We start from the raw sequence: 23,020 nt of genomic DNA on the forward strand, positions 1-23,020 counted from the left end.
ACAAGTGTAGTTAGAATGTGCATATCTACGTATACGAAAATATGCCTCATGAAAGTGGAAGTAAAAATAAACAGCAGTGTGTCGGTATATAATTTATGTGACATACTGCCTGATATAGGTATGGCAACAGCAATTTCGATTCTCATCTGCTCTTCATATGCTTCTTCAACAATTTTATTTTGTTTGTATTTTGTTTTGACTACTTAAAGTGGTTGTCAGCCAGCTTTATTGCTTCAATTACACATTTCTTTCTGACTCTTCTTATAGTCCTAGTCCTCGCACAAAATTTAGTCATTCCTCCGCTTACTCATGTATGTGTGTACACACATACACTGGCAAGTAATTTGAGGAATGTTCTTTGCGTTATCCTTTGTATGAGATGTTAGTAGTGAAGTATGTTAGTACAATTTTTGTGTGTTCATTGTTATTTTTGCTCCTCTGTGTAATGCCTTTGCCCCTGCATACATGACAACCACAGCAATGGCTAACGGAAATTCCAAACAACGCAGTAAATCTGCAAAGCTGACTCAACATAGCAGGCGCAATCTTTGTATATATATATATATACGTCTGCATGTATGTAGAAGCAGGCAACAAGCAAATTAGTAGCATAGCATGCAGTAGCTCACCACCTAACCTAGCACGATCTCTACACGGCTGGAAGCGATTTGGCGATTCGCTGCCGTTAACGTCGTATAAATCCTAACAACGTGCAAACAAATCCAAAAATTTTCGCTTAGATTTAATAAAGCGCTTGTTCGCTGCATGTACACAGTTCACTCAATAGCGAGAGGAAGTAAATTGGTGCATATGTAGTGCTTGAATGAAAGAAGCAAGGTGGTGTTTTTTTTACATTTTTGACACGTTCAACAAATAAAAGTTTATTAACTCAACGACACTTTAGATGCGTATGAGTACATTTGAAATGCGCCACTTCGTTTCCGCGGTGTTTGTGATATTGCCTATGAACCTGGCAATTCATTCACGTATCGTATCTTGCGTGCGTCAACTTCAATTCAAGCAGACACAAGCGCACATAGGCATCAATCAGCTCACCAGCGTTACGTATGCATGTATGTATGCACGTGTATAAACACATGCGCGCTAATGTACGCACAAGTATACATCCACACACACACACACATAAACAGTGATTTACCAACTTCCCAGCCCACTTAAGTGAGCACAGAGTTCATCAGCTACCAATTCCCGTTTTTCAACTCGCAGCTCGCCATTCACAAATTTTAAACTTTATGCCTGTAAAATTTGGCGTTATGCTATAGATGCTCCTTCGTAATTTCCATTGCTTTCCAATTTGTGCATGCATATACCACACAGCCACATGCATATATATGTACGCACACATTAGGGTCATCCAAATTTTAAAAGGGCGCATTTGCAGAATGATTCCTTGTGTATGTATGTAAATTGCTTGTGTGAGAAATGCACATCAAAGCTACTAAAAAGAGTTGGACATTCCTTTAAAGAAATTATATTTCCTAAATGCTAAAAATATTAAAGGAATACTCATTTTTTCTATTTTCAGTAAATTCAATTAGTCAACACTAAACTTTTTTTTAAGGAAATTTTGTTTGTTTCCACTGTATGCATTTCCATACCATACGATGTAATTTTGATAAGTTATTTTGAATCTATCTGCGAAGGTGGAACCACTATATGGCACTGAAATCGATATACTTTTATCGGTCGCATTTGAAGTTCAATTTAGTTTAAGGTGTGCGGAATAAAATATGGCCAAAAATGAAAACGCTTATTCTGTCAAAAATATTATCTTTTCAGTCTTATGGCTATTATTAATGAAATTTTTAACAACAGCAAGACATTTTTCGATTTAAACATGAGCATTTTATGTTCGTTTTTTAAACTTAGCCTGCTTAATGCCGGTTACTTTTGTGGGTCTTTCGCTGTTGGGAATTTCGAAGCCATAGCTTGGAGTCTATTCATATTCTTCAACCGTAGGATAACTCATCGTTCATTACAAAAATGAAAGAAGTATTTGAAGCAAAAAAAAAAAGTACTAGCATATAGCGCAGTTTCTTTTTTCCTTGTTCACTCCATTCGGGAGCATAGGACCTCCCCAAGACTCAGTCTTGCGTTGGTTTCGTTAATTTATTTTGCTTTCTGGCAGGGTAGGTGATTAGCCTGCTGCTACAAGATAGAGATTGATGCTACTAATTTCTTTGCACCGCTGCAGTTTCACATATCTGTGGTACACTTTTTAATAGTTTTGCTTGATAATATGGATATTTAATAATTTTGTCAATAAGCCCACAACTTCAATTTTTAATACAATATAAATGTCTGCTTTATAGAGGACATTTCCACCCAAACTCGAGTTTTCTTGCACACGAATTTCTACTCTCGCAAGTCTTATTTATTTTATAAGTAAATCTTTACTTTAAGGGGTTAGGGGTAGTCAGAGGCCCGAAAAAATGATGATTTTCACGAATTTTTTTTTGCTACTTAATTAATTTATTTAACAAAAATAAAAACATAGCATAAAAACATCATGTTTTAACTTGACTTCACCAAAATTTCAAAAAAAAAAAAATTAATAATTGCAAAAGTTATCGCTGTTTGTGTGAAGCCCGTTTCTCCAGAAGTCCCTTGCGGTGAACATCACAAGTCCTTGCAGATTCATCTAAAACCAATCGGACAAAAAAAATTAGTTTTATTAATAGGTAATCTTGTGCCTGATCGAAGCTTTTTTTTCAAAATGAACAAAATGGCGGCCTCAGAAAATTTTTTCCAGATTTTAGAAAAAAAAACAACAGTTAATTGTTAAAAAAAAAATCGAAAATTTTGAAAAAAAAAATCCTTCGATCAGGCACAAGTTTTTTATGTTTTTCAAAAGCTGTATAAATTTTATTGAAATCTACGTAGCGGTTTTTAAGTTACAGTGTTCACCAGTTTGAAAAACATAGTTTTGAGAAAAACGCATTTAAAGTTTTGCTATCGGCTCCGCAGCGGCCGAGCGCCCTTTGTTAATTGTTGAATAACTTGAAAAGTATTTGTCGGATTCACTTCAAATTTTTACACAATATTTTTAAAACATTATACTTTAAGAAAATGCAAAAAAAAAATCGATTTTTTGAAAATTCTGACTACCCCTAACCCCTTAAGGTCCATTTGAGGAACAACGGTAAAATTACCCATACTGCCTTGGGAGTGAATTTTTGCACAAAATATACAAATACATTTTTGGCACTGTTGGTAGGATATCTACGTCCAAATTTTGTATTTAAAATCATCTGCAACTCCATGATGTGCTGAAGAAATTGTAAATTATCCAATAAAATTTTTAAGTTCGTTAAGTTGCAAGGAAACCTTAATATGGTGTGCCCATAAATAACACAAATCCCCCTCGGTTGTGGAAAGAAATACTCGAATTTACAACTGAAATCGACATTATCGATGCAACCAACAAAGCGCGTTTACAGTACTTCGACGGTCTTGCTTTCTTAATGACAATAAAAAAGTGTAAGACTAATCACTTAAAGATTGCAGAATAAACCTGATGAAATGATGTTTTTCTAACGGGAAACAGTTAGCTGATATGCTCCGTATTTGCTGTTCAGTCTAACGGAAGACAATCAGAGTGAACGAAGCGGATAAAGTTGAATCTTCGCACAAATCGGGACTCAATTCGACTCACGAAAACTTACAAAACATCGTACACAATGTTCTATACCAAACCGTGAGAAATGTAAATGTAAGAAATAAGATAAAGGGTATTTCAAAAGACGCGCCTAGATGTTGATATAAAATAAAACATGTAAAATTTTGTAGATTGTTTCAGGTTTCGCTTTTTTTCAAAATATGGCTTTTAGCAATTATTGAATTAAGAATTATATGCGAAACAATTATTTGAATTATGTGTGAAAAATTACATAATTTAAATGTCCACCATGAGCAATAAGCTCATAAATTTTGTTTGTTAAAGGGAGTATATGTTCCTTGAAAGCATTACCAATATTTCGTATTTTAATTGACATTGAAAAAAGTTTGAAATATTAATTAAAAGTTTAAATCAATGTGAATGAAACAATGTGTTAAGTACTGGCGGCAGGCTGATTAAGTGAAAGCAAAAGCTAGCTTTATTACTTTAACTCATAAATGATTATAGCAACAATGGTACCCATTACAAAACAAGTTTTTACTTTTAATAATTCGATGTGTAAAAATTTTTGGGATTCCGGGACTAATGCAAACTAATCCCGGGATTAAGATCCTCAGTTATCACCCTTTACATAAATATCGGCTGCTATCTTCCTGGTGCTTACAAAATGATCTTTCAGTAAACTGTTTTTAACTTGTTCGATATTTTGGATAAACGACGGAAACAATGAAAATCACTAACCACAGTACTGCCCTCTTTAAACGCTTTATACAATCCGAATGATTCTTATTTAATGTTTGTTTGTGTTAATTATAATAATAGTTATCGCTTAAGCCATTGGTTGGGTACTTGGCCGAACTCCTCCTACTATTTGTGGTATACATCTTGACGCTTTTGCACAAATACAGGCACCTACAGTTTTTTTCATGATAGAAATACAATCGAAGTTTTGTCATTACCTGCCGAGTGGCGACCGCTATTACAACAGTTGTTCTACGAGTATCATTTGCGTTTCATGCACGGCGTCTCGAACCCGGACACTATTGGATGGTAAACACATATCAAGTCATTCGGTTGAAGTGGTCGCTCGTTTGTTTTTATAGGAATCACAAAACTTCATGCTAAGAAGCTGCATCAATTAAAATTTACATAAATAAATTTGTAGAATATACCAATATAAAGGGTGTTTTTTAGAGGTTAGGTTTTCAAGATGAAATAAAACGTATATAATTTAATGTTATGGCCAAGAATTTAGCTTTATTATAAAGATAAGGGTTTGCCATTATGCTTTAAAAATGATTTCGGCCAAGTGGCCGCCGCGGCTAGCTCGAATAAATTCCAGCCGAGAGGCCCAATTTTCGACCACTTTTTGCAGCAATTGGGGCCGTATGTCAGCAATAACGCGCCGAATATTCTCTTCCAAGACGTCAATCGTCTCGGGCTTATCTGCGTAGACAAGCGACTTCACATAGCCCCACAAGAAATAGTCCAGCGGTGTTATATCGCACGATCTTGGAGGCCACGCCACAGGTCCACGGCGCGAGATAATGCGCTCACCAAAAGTTTCCTTCAATAAATCGATTGTTGCGTTGGCTGAATGGCATGTAGCGCCGTCTTGTTGGAACCAAAGGTCGTCCACATCAACATCGTCCAATTCAGGCACGAAAAAGTCATTAATCATGGCTCTATAGCGCTCTCCATTGACTGTAACATTATGGACGGCTTCATTTTCAAAGAAATATGGACCAATGTTCCCTCTGCCCATAGAGCACACCAAACAGTGACTTTTTGAGAATGTAACGGCGTCTCAGCAATGGCTTGTGGATTATGTTCACTCCAAATGCGACAATTTTGCTTATTGACATACCCATTCAACCAAAAGTGAGCTTCATCGCTGAACAAAATTTTCTTGCGATGCGTCGCGCGAACCGAACCATTATTTTCGTAATAAATTTGCACGATTTGCAAACGTTGTTCAGGTGTAAGTCTATTCATTATGAAATGGCAAACCAAACTGAGCATAAATCAAGTGACAGCTGTCAAAAAGACCATCTACGAAAAAAGTAGTGCCAACTTGAAAACCTAACCTCTAAAAAAAACACCCTTTATAACTTATTTACAAAGCTATTTTTACACACCCAAACTGAACACACAGCGCTCAAAAGTTGTATGCTGAAAATTAGTTGTCTAAAAAACGAAAGGAAATACCAACAAGAACATCCCTAATAAAAACTCTTACATAACCATAATCCCATTCTAGCCTAACATCATTTTTTTTACATTTATGTTCTTCCAACCATTGTTGTTGTTCTGTCTGTTTGTTTGGAACTTGTTGTTGCCCGTTTCGACTGGTGGCAGCTTGTCTCGGCTTGTGCTGGGCTAGTAGCATTTAATTTAGTCATAGCGCAATGTTTGCCGTTAAGCTTCTTTTCATAGACATTGAAATTGAAAAAATATTTGTTGCATACCCATTCGCATTCCATGCCATTCACGGCTCACCTCAGCTACTCAGCTATGCAGCTGACGCATGCAGTTATACGCAGCCACTCGCCCAAGCCAATATATTCGTATGAATGTAGGTCTAAGTAAAAAAGTATTCAAAATCAAATTAAAAAAATAGAAATGATAATATAAATATGAAGAAAGTAAGAAACAACAAAGTTTGAAAGTAAGTTTTGGCCAGGAGTCCTCTTTAAGAACTTACTTGCTGTTCTCCATACTTTTTCTTATTTTGTTGATTGTGTGTGAGAACATGGTTGCTATAACATGTATGTATGTGTGTATGTGTATTATTAAAATTGATGCGCTTGTTACAAATTCACTTATGTTTTTTACCCTTAATAAATTCATTATTGTTTTCAAGAACTTTTGGCACAATCTCAGCCTCATTCTGAGGTGGAGGCTTCTTTTAACCAAACTTCTTACATGTATTTAGTATTCATACGAACATACATACATTTATACCTACATAGTGTATCTATATACTCGTGCATACACACATATACACCTCCATAGATGGATCATACATTTTTGTGGAGCAACTTCTGAAATTTATTAAAAGGATTTGTAACCAAGGATTTGTAACTAATTTAGCTTGAATTCACATAAATACTTTCGCAAATATTTTCATAGGTATTTTCATAAATATTTGGTTATTGAAAACTTTTAAACTCAAATAGGGGTGAGTTGTTATTTTTCATTAAGGGCTTATTGTTTTCAGCTTGAGTCATATCACAGGAGCGTTGTCACCATAAATATGTCACGTTGTATGCCCTTAAAGCTCAATCTGGCAAAAGTTGATTGGTTGTGTTGTTTTCATTTGAAGGAAAATGTAACAGTTATCTAATCATCTAATTTTTAGGTGATCCACAAAGTGTCGTTAGTCTCATATTGTTTTATGCTGTAAAGTTTTTAAAGGTTAAATAAATATTTCAAGAACTTGAAACCACAACCAACTATTTTTTTACTGCAAACTCATATTATTACTTGAACGCCACCTTGCGAACCTCTTACATATATTATTAGTTTCCTTTAAGTTTACGATATACACAAATACAACGTACTTACTTATATGTCCTGATCCAAGGATCGCAACCCGTTACCGGATTAACGGCGACTGTAACAAGTCTCGCCAGGCATTTCTGCTTTGTGTGCGCCTTCTCCAATTTGTTACACTAAACTAGGGTTCCCTCGACTGGGTCCTTCCATCGGAGGCGTGGTCTTCCCCGTTGTCCTCTAACTTGCCATCCGAACACCTTCTTTACCGGAGCTTCTGCACCCATACGCTCGACGTGGCCCAGAAAGCGCATGCGCTGAAAAATGATGCACTTCACTATATCCACAAAGTCGTAGAACTCATAAAGCGTGTGGTATATTCGGCGGTAGTAGTTATCGCCAACACGAAGAGAACCGAAGATTTTCCGAAGTATCTTTCTCTCATCTCCAGGCTGACATCGTTTGTTTTTGTGACAGCTGTATATAAATTCCTTGACAATTTCAAAGGTATAGCTGTCCGCTGAAGTTCTGGATCCAAAACGCCGTGTATCTTTCCTAGTGGATAGCATATACTTCGTCTTGTCCTCGTTAACCGCCAGACCCACTCTCTAGACTCTCTTTCGGTAGCGGAAAATGCTGCGGTAGCATCTCGCTTGTAACAGGTGGCGCTAAAGTAATCCTCCTATCAGAAAATGCTATACATTTTGCGATTGGCCCCTAATGTCAGTTCTGTTTTGACATTTGTGTAGTAAACACATGCGAAATACACGTTAATAAACAATGTTACGCTACACTGCTCCAGAACGCGGAATATTGCTGACTATTTATTTGACCAATAATCGGTCGGTGACTTTGGCACAACGTGAATTTCGTCGCAGATTTCCTCGCCGTCCAACGCCTACTGGTGAAACACTGCGACGTTTAGCCGCTCGCCTCGAAGAGACTGGCACAACACGAGATGCTGCCAGGCGTGGCAGACCCCGGAGTAGCCGTTCTGCAGAGAATATTGCTGCTGTAGCCGAGGATGTCATGGAAGCGCCGTCGACATCGACCAGAAGACGTGCCACGCAAATGGGTATCAGTCGACGGTCTTTACAGCGCATTTTGGTACAAGATTTGAAGAAGTTTCCGTACAAAGTCCAGACGGTGCATCAGCTGTTAGCTGCTGACCGCCAATCGCGTCTAACATACGCTCAAGGCATCCTTAATCACCACCAAGAGGAAGATGATTTTTCATCAAAAATAATCATGAGTGATGAGGCCCATTTCCTTCTTAGCGGGTACGTAAATAAGCAAAATTTACGCTTCTGGGGCACTGGAAATCCGCGTGTAACCCACGAAGAGCCATTACACCCGCTCAAAGTCACTGTATGGCGTACTGTTTTCGCTGGAGGAGTCATCGGACCCTTTTTCTTCGAAGACGTCGCGGACCAAACGGTTACTGTGAATGGTAAGCGCTACAGAGCAATGATCAACGAGTTCTTTTTGCCGCAACTTGATGAATTGGGATTGGAAAACATGTGGTTCCAACAGGACGGTGCAACGGCACACGCTGCACGTGCCACAACCGATATGCTGAAGGATGCATTTCCCGGGCGCCTAATCTCCCGTTTTGGCGATTTGCACTGGTCAGCAAGATCGCCTGATTTGACCGCTCCAGACTTCTTTTTGTGGGGCTTTTTGAAGTCGCGGGTTTATGTCAACAAGCCTCAGACTCTTGCAGCTCTTAAAGACAATATCCGACAAAAATGTGAGGACCTATCGCCGGAAGTTTTGGCCAAAGTGATGCCATAAAAAGGGCTCACATGGCAATCAACTGTGGCGGCGGTCATTTACATGACATCATATTCTCGACTTGATGCAAAAAAAATTAGAAGACCAAATAAAAATAATCCACAAGAAGAATCAAAGTTTTTCATTTTTTTTTTAAATTACGGCAAAAAACATCGGAAGGTTACTTTTGCGCCACCTTGTAGTTCCCTATAATGTCAATCTCATCAGCATACGCAAGAAGCTGGACACTTTTGATGAAAATAGTGCCATTTCGACGAAGACCGGCTCTCCGCAGTACCCCTTCCATGAGGAAGTTGAAGAGGTCACACGATATTGGATCGCCTTTCTGAAACTTCGCTCGATATTGAAAGATTCGAAGAGGTACCTTGACAGAGCTGGACACGTTGCTAATACGACATCCTTGTAAATACTACAATGGTGTTAAATTTCTCAATAGTAAAGTTAGTAAAGAGGTTAAAAATTTAAACTGAGTTGATTGTAGTCCTTAATGAAAAAAAAATCGTTAAAGCTTTCAAGACTGTTTTACTGACAACGCATCTGATGGGTTTTGGAGTGATCTAGAAAATCAGAAGATGCTTCATGAATGAGCCAAAATCGAAAGACGTTTTACAAAAATTATATTTGAAAGACTGTTAATAGGAATACTTATTTATTAGTTTTCATTATTATGAAACTAGAAATGCAGTATTTCTTACAGACTATGAAAAACAGATTAGTGCTGAACTACTATCTAGTGATTTTAGGTTAATGAGCAACCACCTACTTTTATAGGATGGAATTAGATCAGTGAAACGCAAAGCATAACAAACGAGCCTACCAATATGACATGCATCATATGGTATCCAAACAAAATCGTGTCGAATATGACTTTAAATTGGTGTAATCTAAATGTCTTTGAAAAGAGAATTAATCTAGAGTTAAATACCACACCAAGATCAATAATTTCACTTATTATCACAAAGTTGATATACCTATTCCTTGGCAATATGTAAGTTGCAAATTGCCAACAATCGAATATTGGTCGCACTAATAGTCTGCTTAAATTTAATAGGAATTAAGAATATTAGTAGGAGTCCTATCTGGGTACTGTCTTATGTGAAGGCATACCAGCAGAATCGGGACACCATATTTCGACTTTTGCAAATGCTGTCTGGTAGAGGAAGAGGCAGTTGAAAGCCTTCTATGCGGGCGGTGGAAAGCATCGCGGGCGTTGCATATATAAAATTAGCTAGATAAGATTTATAAAGTCCACAGAAGGGAGTGAGATCCTATAGCCCTCAATTTGGAAATTAAAACCGTTTGACTACTACCGAACTAATATATAATAATCAGAAAATACTGCATGATTTGAAATAGTTGATCTACCTTGCCTAAAACCATGTTGATATATACAGATTAGGCGATTAACTGCAAAATAAATTTTGTCTTCACAAATATATTTTGAATTTCATAGAATTGTCAGTATGTAGCTCTACAAATAATTTTGTTTTGTCTAAACAGAAATCTTTAGTTTGTCACCCAACAATTTTCACGCCATTACATACGGGCCCATAGCTCAACATTGTAGCACATTTTAATTAAAACCAAATTCTAATTTAAAATCAGTTTTTATAATTTCGTCAATCATACACATGTTAATTAAAAATGAGAAAAAAACAAAGCTATCCATATGTAAATCAAAAATTTACTTGGTTATATAAAGAAATATTAGTATTTTAATTAGCTCACACTGTGCCTGATAATTTTTATTTACATTTAGATATGGAAAAGTAAAAATAACAAAGAATCAACTTAGAACTTTATTTCATCATTTCATGTTAAACGCGTAAACACAGCCAATCTCTTTTCATTTCCAATCACTTTGAATTCAAAAATAACTTGAAAATTCTAAAATAAACATTTTTAAATCAAAACAAGTTAATGAATTTGAAAAAGTATTTGAAATTGTAAGAGTTGGATTACAATCAACTTTCCGCACCGACCAACTCCATTTAGAATATAAAGCAAAAAACTAGTAACTCAGTTCAATGTTCTACTTAATTCATTATCATCAATTATTGTTTCAGGTGATGCGAATTCCCATGTGCACGCCATTCTAACCAGCGATAACCTACTCGATGGCACCATTGAAACAGTCGGTGAGCACTATTATGTGGAACCAGCGAATCGCTATTCCCGCGAACTGCCCGCAGCGGGTGTGCACAGTGTCATTTACAAAGTCAGCGATGTGCAAATGCGCAAGTCTGCAGCGGCGGAACACTGCGCAAGCGAACGACTGCGCCGTGATATGCTGCTGAACGATCTGAAGCGACGGAAAGCGGCCACGGTCGAAGCGGAAGCACCAAAATCAATAGAGCGTCACAAGCGCTGGCTGCCGGATGAGGTAATTTCAAAGGCAAAGCCAATTACATGAATTTAAAGTGACTGAACTACCATTGTCGATGCTAACAAGACCCTTCCTCGCATGCTTCTTATGCTGTTGGCATTCATTTATTGAACATTTTAACTTTTATGCTTCTCTAATTTATTTTCGTGTTTTTTGCCAGTTGGCCACTTCCACTGATGACCATCAAAATCCGCCACTGCCATTGGACTTGGATGTGCCGTATAATGATGACTTCAGTATATTCTCGGGTGGAGGTACACGTAGTCGAAATAGTGAAAGAGATCGAGAGAGGAAACCCAATCGGGATGAGGAAGAGATCACTACAATGAAAATGGTGACGAGCAATAATAACAATAACTACGATTACAATTACAACAGGGAACAGCAGCGACATAAATTTCAGCAATCGACGACAACAACAACGTGGCGTAATGCAGCTGCAGTCGAAAAAGATACAACCGACAGATATGGGGGTTTGCTTCGAAATGCGAACAATGCAAACAACGCAAACAACAACAACAGCAACAGTAACAGTAACTCGTATGTTCCGTCCCTCATTGTAGCGAATTCGTCCACCACTGGCGGCGTACAAAATCGAAATATCATTGTGAATAGTTATAATCCGAGCAACAGTAATACTAATTACAACAATAATAATAACAATAACAATGGCTTACGTAAAACCTATGCAAAGCACAAGAATATCATTGTTAGCACTTACAATAATAAAAACGTCAATAATAATAATAACAATAACAACAACAATAGCAACAATCGTTCATATCCCTACGATTTTGTCATAAACAGTGGCAGCAATAACAATAATGGCGCCAATTACAACGACAACAACAATCGTTTCGATACTAACAACTTCTTCCATGCCAATTGGTCAACAATGTTCACCAACAACAACGATCGCCCTAGCCATAAGACGCACGTCGAAATTATAACGAAAAATGGCGCCACCAAAAAACCCAACATTATTGTGAACAATTATAATCCAGACATTATGTTAGTGCCAAATCCACAAAATCCACACTTCAACAGCATGTTGATGACAAATTTATTGAGTGGGCGCGGTCGCGATTCTGCGTACGAGACAAACTCAATAGATAGTGGGCGTTCGCTGTACGATCGTAAAATCACTTGTATGCTTTATTTACAAGCCGATCACACATTCTTTCAGAAGATGGGTTCCGACGAGGCCAGCATTGAAGCGATCACGCGACATGTGCAGCGTGCCAACTCCATTTATAAAAACACAGGTGAGTTCGAGAGAAGGAAGGGGAAATTTACAATGCCCTATGGTACTTCAACAATAACATACGAACCTTCAAAGGGAGTAAAACAATTAATTTACTTTATTTTTCAACCCAGATTTCAACAATGATGGCAAGCCTGATAACATAACATTTATGATTAAGCGTATCAAGGTACACAATATGAATGCGGTCAGGGATCCCAGTTATCGATTTCCGGGCAATTATGGCGTGGAAAAGTTTCTAGAACTATTTTCAGGTAAGATAAAAATAAATATGCAATAACTCGGTCCCTACAGACTGCGAGGGCCTCCTGCAGAGGCTCGAGATATGGTCAAACTTCTTTTGTTGGTTCTGCGACTCCTCCACAACCACACTTGCTCCTTGAATGCGATGCGATCTGGGAAGTATATGGAAATATATCGAAAATGCACATGGGTTCAATGCAGCCCACTACCATAATAGATTTCATAAGAGCATTGAGACTGGGCGAATTATTTAAGGGGTTACATGGGTTTCGTTGGTTCAAAAAATCGATTTTTTTTTTTTGTTTATTAATTTCTACAACATCTCAGGAATATTATCCTAAATTTTCAAGTCGATCGGAGTAATAAAGATAATAATAAGATAAGATAAGATAAGATAATAATAAATAAGATACAGCCTTTGGAATGTGTGCGCTCCAAGCCACTTTTATTGTTACTCAAAACTTTAAACGCGTACAAATATTGCCCTATATAAAGTCCTTTGATAACTTCTAGTTTAGAATTATAATTTGACTTATTTCATTGTCTTCCTTACAGAGGAAGATTACGATGCATTTTGTCTGGCATATATGTTTACATATCGAGACTTCGAAATGGGAACCTTGGGTTTGGCTTGGACTGGTGACCTGAAAAATGCCGGTGGAGTTTGTGAGAAAAATGGAGTAAGTGCAAAGTATTTTATTTATGCAAGAGTTTATTTGCTTTCTTTCGAAAGAATTTCTTATTTATATAAATTAATTTACCCTGGTTTACAAATAACTAATGATTTTTTTTACCCAAGAACAAGACCATACAGTTTTTATGTAAAATCTATACCTGCATTCTTGCTCTTCTTACAAAACTTTTTAAAGATGGAAAATCAACCAATAACGGCACAAACCTCGATTCTGTGTTTCAACTTGTTTCAACTTAATGAGTATTTTTATTTTCATGCGAAAACTTTTAAGATTTTTTTTTGCATTCATACCCTATGATCAGAAAGTGCCGGCAATGTTTAATTTAAACGAACCGCACAGGTGGGAACCGGTGCATCTTTTTTTCTTTTGTTGGTAGGACTGTAAGACACACATCTGTCACTTTTTAGCGCCATCGGATCATTAGTGTCCACCTGGCAGGCCGGAAATGTGGGCAAAAAATTCTGAGCCCAAATTATGCTAAATTATTTGACCAAACACCAAGTAAATACCATCGTGCGAACACCGTATTCACCTGATATGGCCCCGTGCGACTTCTTTTTGTCCAAGTTGAAGTTACCACTTCGTGGAAGGAGATTTCAGTCGATAGAGAAGATCAAAGAGAATGCGACGAAGGAGCTGAAGACCTTCCCTTTGTCGGCCTACCAAGGGTGCATGGAAGACTGGGTTAAACGTTAGCTTGTGTGTGTTGCTTCAGACGGGTTATATTTTGAAGGAGATAAAATAAATTTGCCTGAAATTTAACTGTGTTTTATTTATTTAAACATTCTCGGTACTTTCATATCATAGGGTATCTTAAATTTTTTTCTAGATTTGTTAATGTTAAGAAATGAATAAAAAACTAATTTCAAAAATCGTATCTTTATGAACTTCTTACAATATTAATCAAAACTTTTTATATTAAAAAAAAAAAAAACAATGCATATACATAAATTTTTGTTATTTATGAAAATATTTTGTTATTATGTTTCTCTTAACTTTATAAACTTTAAACGTTTATTTTCAATGAAAAATGAAGCATAAACGAAAGATAAAAAATTTGATATAACAGTTGTTCAGATCGGTTAACAGATTCTCTAGATATTAAAAATGGTATGATCTATATGTGTTTTAATCCGAAACCATTATTTGGCGATCTCATATAACATGTTGATTTCCGGGCTCAGCGACCGATTTTATATAGGGTTTTTTTATTGTTAACTAGTGTATTTTAAAAAAGCACCACATCTAATGAATGATTTGATTTGCAACACTTTCGTTTTTCTTATTCAGCACTATCGCGGTTCTTTGAAGTCACTGAATACCGGCATTGTGACGCTATTGAATTATGGTAAACATGTTCCTCCAGCTGTATCGCATGTGACGTTAGCACATGAAATTGGACATAACTTTGGATCACCGGTAAGTTGAGGGCTTGGGGAGTCAATAAACAAATTTATAGTAGATCAGGATGGCCCAAAAAAATTGATTTTTCTTGATGCTATCCCCTAAGGTATTTTGAGCATTGTCGTCAATTTTTATGAAAATGTATTTTATTTGTAAGAGGTGGACTGAAAAACTTTGGAAAAACAAAATTATTTTGACATTTATTCAATGTTGAAAATTTTAGTATACAGTTTTTATAAATGAATATCTTCGGTTCTTTTTAATATTAATGAAAAACTGTATTTTTTAGTAAAAAGTATATTTATTAAAACAAATTTGTGGAGAAAGAAAAAACATTTTTTTGTTCAAATATTGTGTAAGCAAATTATAATTTTTTTTCTTTTCATTTTTTCATTTCATTATTTTTTTACTAAAAGCTGAGACTAAGCTTAAAGCGTGACGGGTATACCTATATTAAATAAAATTATGCGTTTAATTCTTTAACAATATAAAAAATTTAAGGGGTCGCATCAAGAAAACATATTTTCTTTTTATTTGGTCCACCCTAGTAATATTAATTTAATTATTTATCATAGCCATAGAATCAATCTTAATAAAATTTGAATTAAAATATAAAAATAGTATTTGAAAGATAAAATTTGTTAAGTTGTTAAGTCAAAATATCCCATGTCTGCATGGAAATATGAACAAAGCTATGCAATCACAATCGCATTCAAATAGCTTTAGGTGTGAATATTTTTATGTACCCATAAATACAATATTATTATTATTGCATTCATGTGAATTTACACATATGTACTTACATACATATATTGATGTATATCTGTCCAGGGGTCAGCTTTAATAAAATTATATTTATTAAAAAATTATATTATTAAAGGAAATCAAATTTTTTTCTGAATATATTTCATTATCTACCAATAAGGATATTTCAACTTTATTTATTAACTTTACTCTCATCTCATACATACATACTTACATATATTTATGTTCTATTATATTCATTCACATTCGGCCAGCACGATCCGGAGCAATGTACACCCGGTGGTGAGGATGGTAATTTCATTATGTTTGCGCGCGCCACATCGGGTGATAAAAAGAACAACAACAAATTCTCCCCATGCTCACTTAAATCAATAGAGCCAGTGCTAAATGCAAAAGCACGTAGCGCCAAAGGCTGTTTCACCGAGCCGCAGGTATCCATTTGTGGCAATGGTGTTGTCGAGCCGGGCGAACAGTGCGATTGCGGTTGGGAGGAAGATTGCAAGGATAAATGCTGCTTCCCGATGTCGCGCCATCCGCGCATTGACGAAAAGCCATGCACACTAACCCCACGCGCCATGTGCAGTCCATCACAAGGGCCATGCTGTACGGGTGATTGCAAATTGAAATTCGGCGATAAGTGTCGCGATGACAACGGCTGTCGAGATCCAAGCTTCTGTGATGGCCGTACACCGCAGTGTCCACCGTCGGTGAATAAGCCAAACAAGACCATTTGCAACAAGGAATTCGTTTGTTATATGGGCGAATGCACGGGCAGTATTTGTTTGGCCTATGGCCTGGAGTCGTGCCAGTGTATACCGGGTCCAACTGATGACAAAATCAAATCGTGCGAATTATGTTGCAAGCTGCCTGGTGAAGGAAATGCCTGTCGCAGTTCGTTTGAATGGAATGAGCCACCATTCGATGTGCCGGACATGTACGCGAAACCGGGTACACCATGCAATGATTACAATGGGTGAGTATGAATGGTGTTAATGCTCTGTAATGAGGTGTTAGCTTTTAATTATGTGTTTGCTTTGTCTTTTAGATATTGTGACGTATTCCAGAAATGTCGCGAAGTCGATCCGTCAGGACCTTTGGCCACCCTACGTAAACTATTGTTGTCAGAGGAGAGTATAGCAACATTCAAGAAATGGGTACAGCACAATTGGTATACTGTCGTCTTAGCGGCATTGGGCGTATTTGTATTATTGGTAAGTAGCGTTTAAGTGTTTAGCGAGAACAATATTAAACGATCTACCCATAAATAACAGTGCTCGTAAGCGAAGGCAATAAGAAGGGAAGGAGAGAAATAATAAACATCCGTATGGTTTTAAGAAAATTCAAAGCAATTTTCTGAACAGGAATGGCTTCTTAGGCCAAATTTTTCAGTGCGGCGAATCTTTAAACTTAGTAAAACTGGAAAGGAGTGTTAAAGTCGCACTAATCAACTAGCTTTAAACATGAAATATAGTGTTGCTTGAACATGCATATGTATGTATATTTTGTAGCTTTGCTGGTGTCAGAAAGAACGATTAGTTGTCTAAGAAAACATAAAGAGCTGGAGCGTATGTGTCCATTCAAACTGTCCATTGCTCTATCGCCTAAGACACTCGCCGTCTACAACATGCAAAGGTGCAAAAATCTTCAGCAGAGTCTTTCTCTCAAACACACCAAGAAACTTATAAAGTGTTAGCTTTGTTCGTCCAGAGTGAACTTTGCCACTCAATTACCTACTAGGCCTAAAGTTGCACTTGTTGGCAAGAGAAAGAATCTCTGTGAATTTGGATTGGGTTTCAAGGCTGAAAATTATTACCGTTGTTAATACTGGTTCCTAAATAAAGGGAGTTTTTTACTACTGCCGATATACGAGTACACCGACTGTTTGTTTGGTGACAGGAGGTACTTCGCTTGCCTTCGATGATGTCAATATCAACGGCATACGCCAGCAATTGCACACTCTTATAGTAAATGATGCCTGAGCAATTAAATTCTGCGGTTCACACAATCTTTTCCAGCACCAGGTTGAAGAAGTCACAACGAGTCATTCTGTCTGAAACCTTATTTCATATAAAATGTCTCGGAGAGGTCTTTCCGAATTCTGACTAAGCTGCCGACATGCCCTATTCTGCTAGAAAAAATAGTCGCAACACTCTTTCCCCAACAGGAAGGTAATAATGACGTGAGCACGCACTTGGCTGTATACGAGACACCTGCAGTAACGGTAGCAGAGCTGCTGAGGACACTGGTTCGTATAAACGACAACAAAGCGTCGGGCCCTGACGGTATACCCAACATTGCTTTTAAGGTCGCGGTTCGTGCAAATCCAATTGTTTTTGCTAACCTTTATAGCAGGTGTCTGGCCGAAGATACGTTCCTCAAGAGTTAGAAAAAACAGCGCTTAGCCCTACTGTTGAAGACCGATAAGCAACCTGGTCGACACTGTTGCAAAGGTTTTTGAGCGCATAATAAGTGAGCGATTACAGGAACATTTGGAAGCGCCTGCCGGACTCTCTGACAAAAAGATTGGATTCTGAAAAGCCAGATCTACAATCGATGCTAAAAGAACGGTGCAGAGGATACTGTCAAAAAGGTGGAAAAATGCGCAGTAATTGCGCTAGCCGTAAAAAATGCGTTTAACTCTGCAATCTTTAATAACATCCTCTCCTTAATTTTGCGGAAATATCAAATACAGACATCATGGCATAAAGGCAACTTATTTTCATGCCATCGAATGGCGATTTAAGATTGACGAATATATGTATGGTGTGTGTCGATTCTGCATACGGTTCAAGCAGCTCACAGCTTCCGGGTTTCACCCAAGTATCTTCTGGGTTGTTTCCGAAAACCCGATTGAAAGCGAGCTAATGTGAGTAATCGAAGCGGCCCAAGCATCACATGCTCCGATGGTTTTTCATTCTATTGAAATCACATTTCTAGGGTGCTAGTGTTGTTAACTTTTGTTTGCTTTCGAATTCTAACCAACAGAAGCAGTCCTTTCCAATTAAAGCACTCAAATTTACAGTCCTTAAACTTTTGCACTGATCATCATTGAGGGTATCGTACGAAGGTTAGGTTAGGTTAAATGGCTGCCCTTGTGAGACCCCACTTGGACAAAATATCTTACACGAAGCTTTATTGAATTTTCCTCATAAAGGTATTTTTGAGTGTCTAGTGTCGAGGATGAACGTAAAATCAGATTTTGGAGAATGGACATTCAATTCTGAATACTGAGAAGGTTGCCGTTTTTTGATAGGGAAGAGGAAACTACTTCTTCAACAGTAAACAATTTCTGTCTTAAAGTCTTATAGTCCCAGATGGAAAGATGGTTTTATGTTTTTAAGATTAAATAATTGATTTTATGCACTTTTATTAGAAGTATTTATATGTTTCTTTTCAATGTTCAAAGATCATAAAGGTTGCAACGAAAATGCTAAATGATGAATATGAAGAGAAAATAGCTATGCAATTGCGCGGAACTAGTAAGTGTCTAAGCAGTCGTAAGTCTGCCGGTAAAACCGCTAGTTCAACACAGGCAAATGTAGATAAATGGGCTCGTTATAGCTTCCTCACATGCAATCACTTTAGAAGAATACAAGCTATTTTTACAAAATATACTACTACGATATAAAATCCTTCAAAATTACATTTGTAAATAATTAAAAATTATACAGAATGAGCGCTAACATCTTTCTGTAGGCTAGTTTTTATGTACTTTATACGCCTATCATTTCCACTAAATTTTATTGCCTTTTATAATTTTCATCACTTCCTCACAGATACTCAGCACGAAGCTGCTGGCGAAGCGCTCGAATCTGAAACTAAAATCGGTGACCATCATACACAGCGCCACCACAGAAACCGTGCGTCTACCCGACGACAACAACGGCGTTATCGTGCATACGGCCGTCCGTACAAAAGTTCCGTTCAAGAAAAAAGTGCGTGGCGAGCGCAGCAACAAAAGCAAGAGCGCCCACAGGAGCGGCAGTAGTGGAAACATAGGCGCTGGCAAAACGAAAAGCGGTGGTGGAAAGCTACCCACCAAACCGGGAGAGTTGGCTGCGAAATCAACGCACGCGCAAAACCGCAATGGAAAGCTGAGCAGCGTCCCAGCAGCAGCTGCGGTGGCATCGGCAGCAGGTGGTGAAGTATCCAAACCACCACGTACCAAGAAAAATCGCGTTGGTAGTGGTGGTGGTGGCCCCACTACCACAAATAATACAACCGTGCCTCCAGCGCTAAACACGTCCGTGGCTGTCACTGGCAGTAGCACAAAAATGGAAAACGAAGCGAAGTCAAAGATCAAACGCTTCAAGAAGCATAACAAAGAAATCATTGACTATTCATCACGCGGTGGACAGGATGCGGCGAGTGTCAGTGGTAATGCGCATACCAATACATTTGGTAAAGTGCAAAAGTGGCTGCTCGAGTCGCCAATTGTTGTACAACCGTTATCGCATATAGAGCACTCTTCGAAAATACGTAAAGTGATGAGTAAATCGCAGTCCACACCCGAACGACTGGTACAGAAGTCGCCGCAAAAGTCTAAGTCGGTAACGAATCTTGTCAATGACAAAGTCAAACTGCAAGTAGTCTATAAGCCGCCTTTCAAATTTGCGTTGCGACTTTCCAAGAATTCCAAAGTTAAAACGCATGTAATTGGCGGCGCAGTGAATAAACTTAAGAGACAACCGCGCACGGGCGCAGGCGCGAATGGCGTTGATAGCAAACGCAAGAGCAGCAATCAAAATAGCGAAGGTAGTAAAAACTCTGGGAGCGGCGGTGTAGAAGAGGTCAAATGTAATCGGATCGCGCTACTACTCCGCAACAATAACGAAGACAATCAAATATTAACCTTAAATGAACCGACCTATGAAACGCTGAATCCAAAAACCATGCTCTCCAAAATGGAGAATCCCTTCTATGAGAATTTACAATGCAGCACAAAAACTGGCGAAATGCGCATAACCAATGACTCTATAGCAACGGGCAACGGTGTTTTGGCTGCAGCAAGCGCAATTGGTTCAAATAAAACTAGTTCGAGTGGTAGTAGTAGTAAAATGGTCTCTGAAACACATGCAGCTGCAGCTATTGGAAGTGCGTTACAAAAACAACGACCACACAATTACAACCGATCCAATTCATTTTCAACAAACAATCCATTTGCGCCCAATCATATCACTCCCAGCGAGCGTAAACTGAGCGAAAGTAATAGCGCGCAACAACAAGCGCCACCTGATGCTAATTTGGGACGCAATTTTGGCAGTACACAAAATCTCGGTCAGGCGGCACATCATCAAAGTCACTTAGCCAAATCGAAGAAGCGCAGCAGTTTGAATCTGAAGTTAAATAGCGCCTCAAAGAACAGTAAAGATCCACCTGTAACGGCGCGACGCAGCAATTCGAATATGAATTTACGCAGCAATACTTCAGCCAGCACATATCAGCCAAGTACCTTTCCGAATGACGCACAAAATTTCATAGCAACCACAACCACTAACACAGCCACTTCCACATATGCCAGCAGCAATGGTGTCAACGCGACAGTTACGACTGTTGCGAACGCATCCAAAGACCGCCAGTTGCGTCGTAGCTCCAGCAGCACCGCCAACCATCATCAGCAACCAAAATCTACGAGCCAAGTGTTGAGTAATGCAGCAAATGCCAACCACCCGCTGCCGACAACCGCTTTTGCGGCGGCTCTGCCTACCGCACGCACCAGCTTCAGCAATATACCACGCGCCAGTCTATGTGCTGCGGCGAACAACAACGGCAACAACGGCACCAACGCCAATGCCGGCACTAACGCTGGCAGTTTTAGTTTTAGTAGAGTAACAGATGTGGACCAACTAGTCGCCGGCAGTCAATCGAGTCATAGCAGTCAAGGTAGTCATACAAGCCACCCCAGCCACAGTAGCCAACATGCACCAGCACGCCATGAGCACCGACGTAGTCGTAGCAGCACACATTCCACTACAGCACCGTCACTAGCCGCCACTGCCAATTCAAATGCCACCGCCCCTCCAGAACAACAGAGACGTTCCAACTCCATAAGACAGCTGCAACATAACTATCATCCACCGCCGTTGCCGACAATTGCGACGCCCAACAACGGTGGTCAGGGGCGTATTGAGGGCGAGCATGAGCTGCCATCTGACTTGGAGGTACTATTGTCTGACGTGGAAAATTTAGTTAGTTAAGGGTTAAAGTTGTAAGGGTAAGGGAAGCAGAGAATTATTACAGAAAAAAATTAATTAGTATGTACTTCAAAATGGATTAGGATCTATTCTGTGTAAGTTTGAAAAGCACATTTGTGCAATACTTGCAGTTTACTTTATTTCCTTTCGCTGATTTTAAGCTATAGCTATTTAATACACAGCACTGATAAGAGTTTTTATACTTTACATGCATAATTTCTTCAAGGGGTCATGCGACGCCTATTAATTGGTAAGTTATAAGCTGAGACTCATTCCATTTTAAAAACTATTCTACAATATGTCCACTGGTTGTCCACCGGAGATCGCTAGAGCTAATCAGGCCCGTATTATCAGACGTTGATCTTCAATGGAGTTATCGAACTATCATCCTCTGACTTGGCCTTATAAGTATTGCAAAGCATCTTATCATCTTGCAAAACAATCAGAGGCGCCTATATACAGGGTTGGCCATATTAAACTGACCCATGTGATTATTAAAAAAATATGGAAAAAGAAACATTTTTTTGTGTTTCATTGTGAAAAACATTTAATTTAGTTCAAGGAGATTCGTTTACATCACTTTTTGAATATGATATCGCGCAAGTGGTCGCCCTTAGCTCGTATAGCGTAATGTGCCCGTTTTTCGGCGTTTTCCATAGTTTTGGCCAGCGTCTCGGCCGATATGGCGGCTATTTCCCGTCGGATATTGGCCTTAAGTGCGCCTAGTGTCTTTGGCTTGTTGACGTAAACCTTAGATTTCAAATTACAGTAAAAAGTTATAGGGTTACTCAATGGGTCAGTTTAATATGGCCAACCCTGTACATATATGTAGTTTGATAGTAGAGGAACCCTCCAATGATGTTGCCATATTTAATGGAAATTTTTATGCAAATATTTCTCTTAGTCTCTCTATCAAATGCAAGGTATTTTTATCTCAAAAAGAGTCAAATAGCGTTTTACCCTTCTAGGTCTGCCTTCATAAAACGGTTAACTATTAGCATATGCAGACCCATTTTCAAATCTTTTAAGTGGCAATGCGGACCCACTGCGTCATTTTGGAAAAGGATGATAATCAAACTTGTAAAAACTGTCGTAATGGCTTGAATTTTTTGCGTATAATATTTTGCATGTATGTAGTTA

The 23,020-nt window shown here is 38.3% G+C and overlaps 1 protein-coding gene across 2 annotated transcripts in view; it reads left to right on the plus strand.

Annotated features, from left to right (window-relative positions):
• Positions 1 to 22,201, plus strand: part of LOC129252921 (disintegrin and metalloproteinase domain-containing protein 10) — a 164,981-nt gene extending 142,780 nt beyond the window's left edge. The window contains exons 5-13 of one of the 2 annotated variants that reach the window (XM_054891092.1): positions 10,996 to 11,312; positions 11,476 to 12,580; positions 12,693 to 12,833; positions 13,378 to 13,502; positions 14,808 to 14,936; positions 15,941 to 16,659; positions 16,732 to 16,897; positions 19,093 to 19,165; positions 19,463 to 19,769. In XM_054891092.1, coding sequence (XP_054747067.1) covers positions 10,996 to 11,312; positions 11,476 to 12,580; positions 12,693 to 12,833; positions 13,378 to 13,502; positions 14,808 to 14,936; positions 15,941 to 16,659; positions 16,732 to 16,897; positions 19,093 to 19,165; positions 19,463 to 19,674 — 2,987 coding nt within the window. In that variant the 3' untranslated portion in view covers positions 19,675 to 19,769. Of the gene's footprint in view, positions 1 to 10,995; positions 11,313 to 11,475; positions 12,581 to 12,692; positions 12,834 to 13,377; positions 13,503 to 14,807; positions 14,937 to 15,940; positions 16,660 to 16,731; positions 16,898 to 19,092; positions 19,166 to 19,462 lie in introns of both variants that reach the window. The other variant, XM_054891091.1, reaches the window with a different exon arrangement.
• Positions 22,202 to 23,020: the final 819 nt, after the last annotated feature.

The sequence above is a fragment of the Anastrepha obliqua genome, chromosome 1 (genome assembly GCF_027943255.1).
Source record: "Anastrepha obliqua isolate idAnaObli1 chromosome 1, idAnaObli1_1.0, whole genome shotgun sequence".
Taxonomy (NCBI): Eukaryota; Metazoa; Arthropoda; class Insecta; order Diptera; family Tephritidae; genus Anastrepha; species Anastrepha obliqua.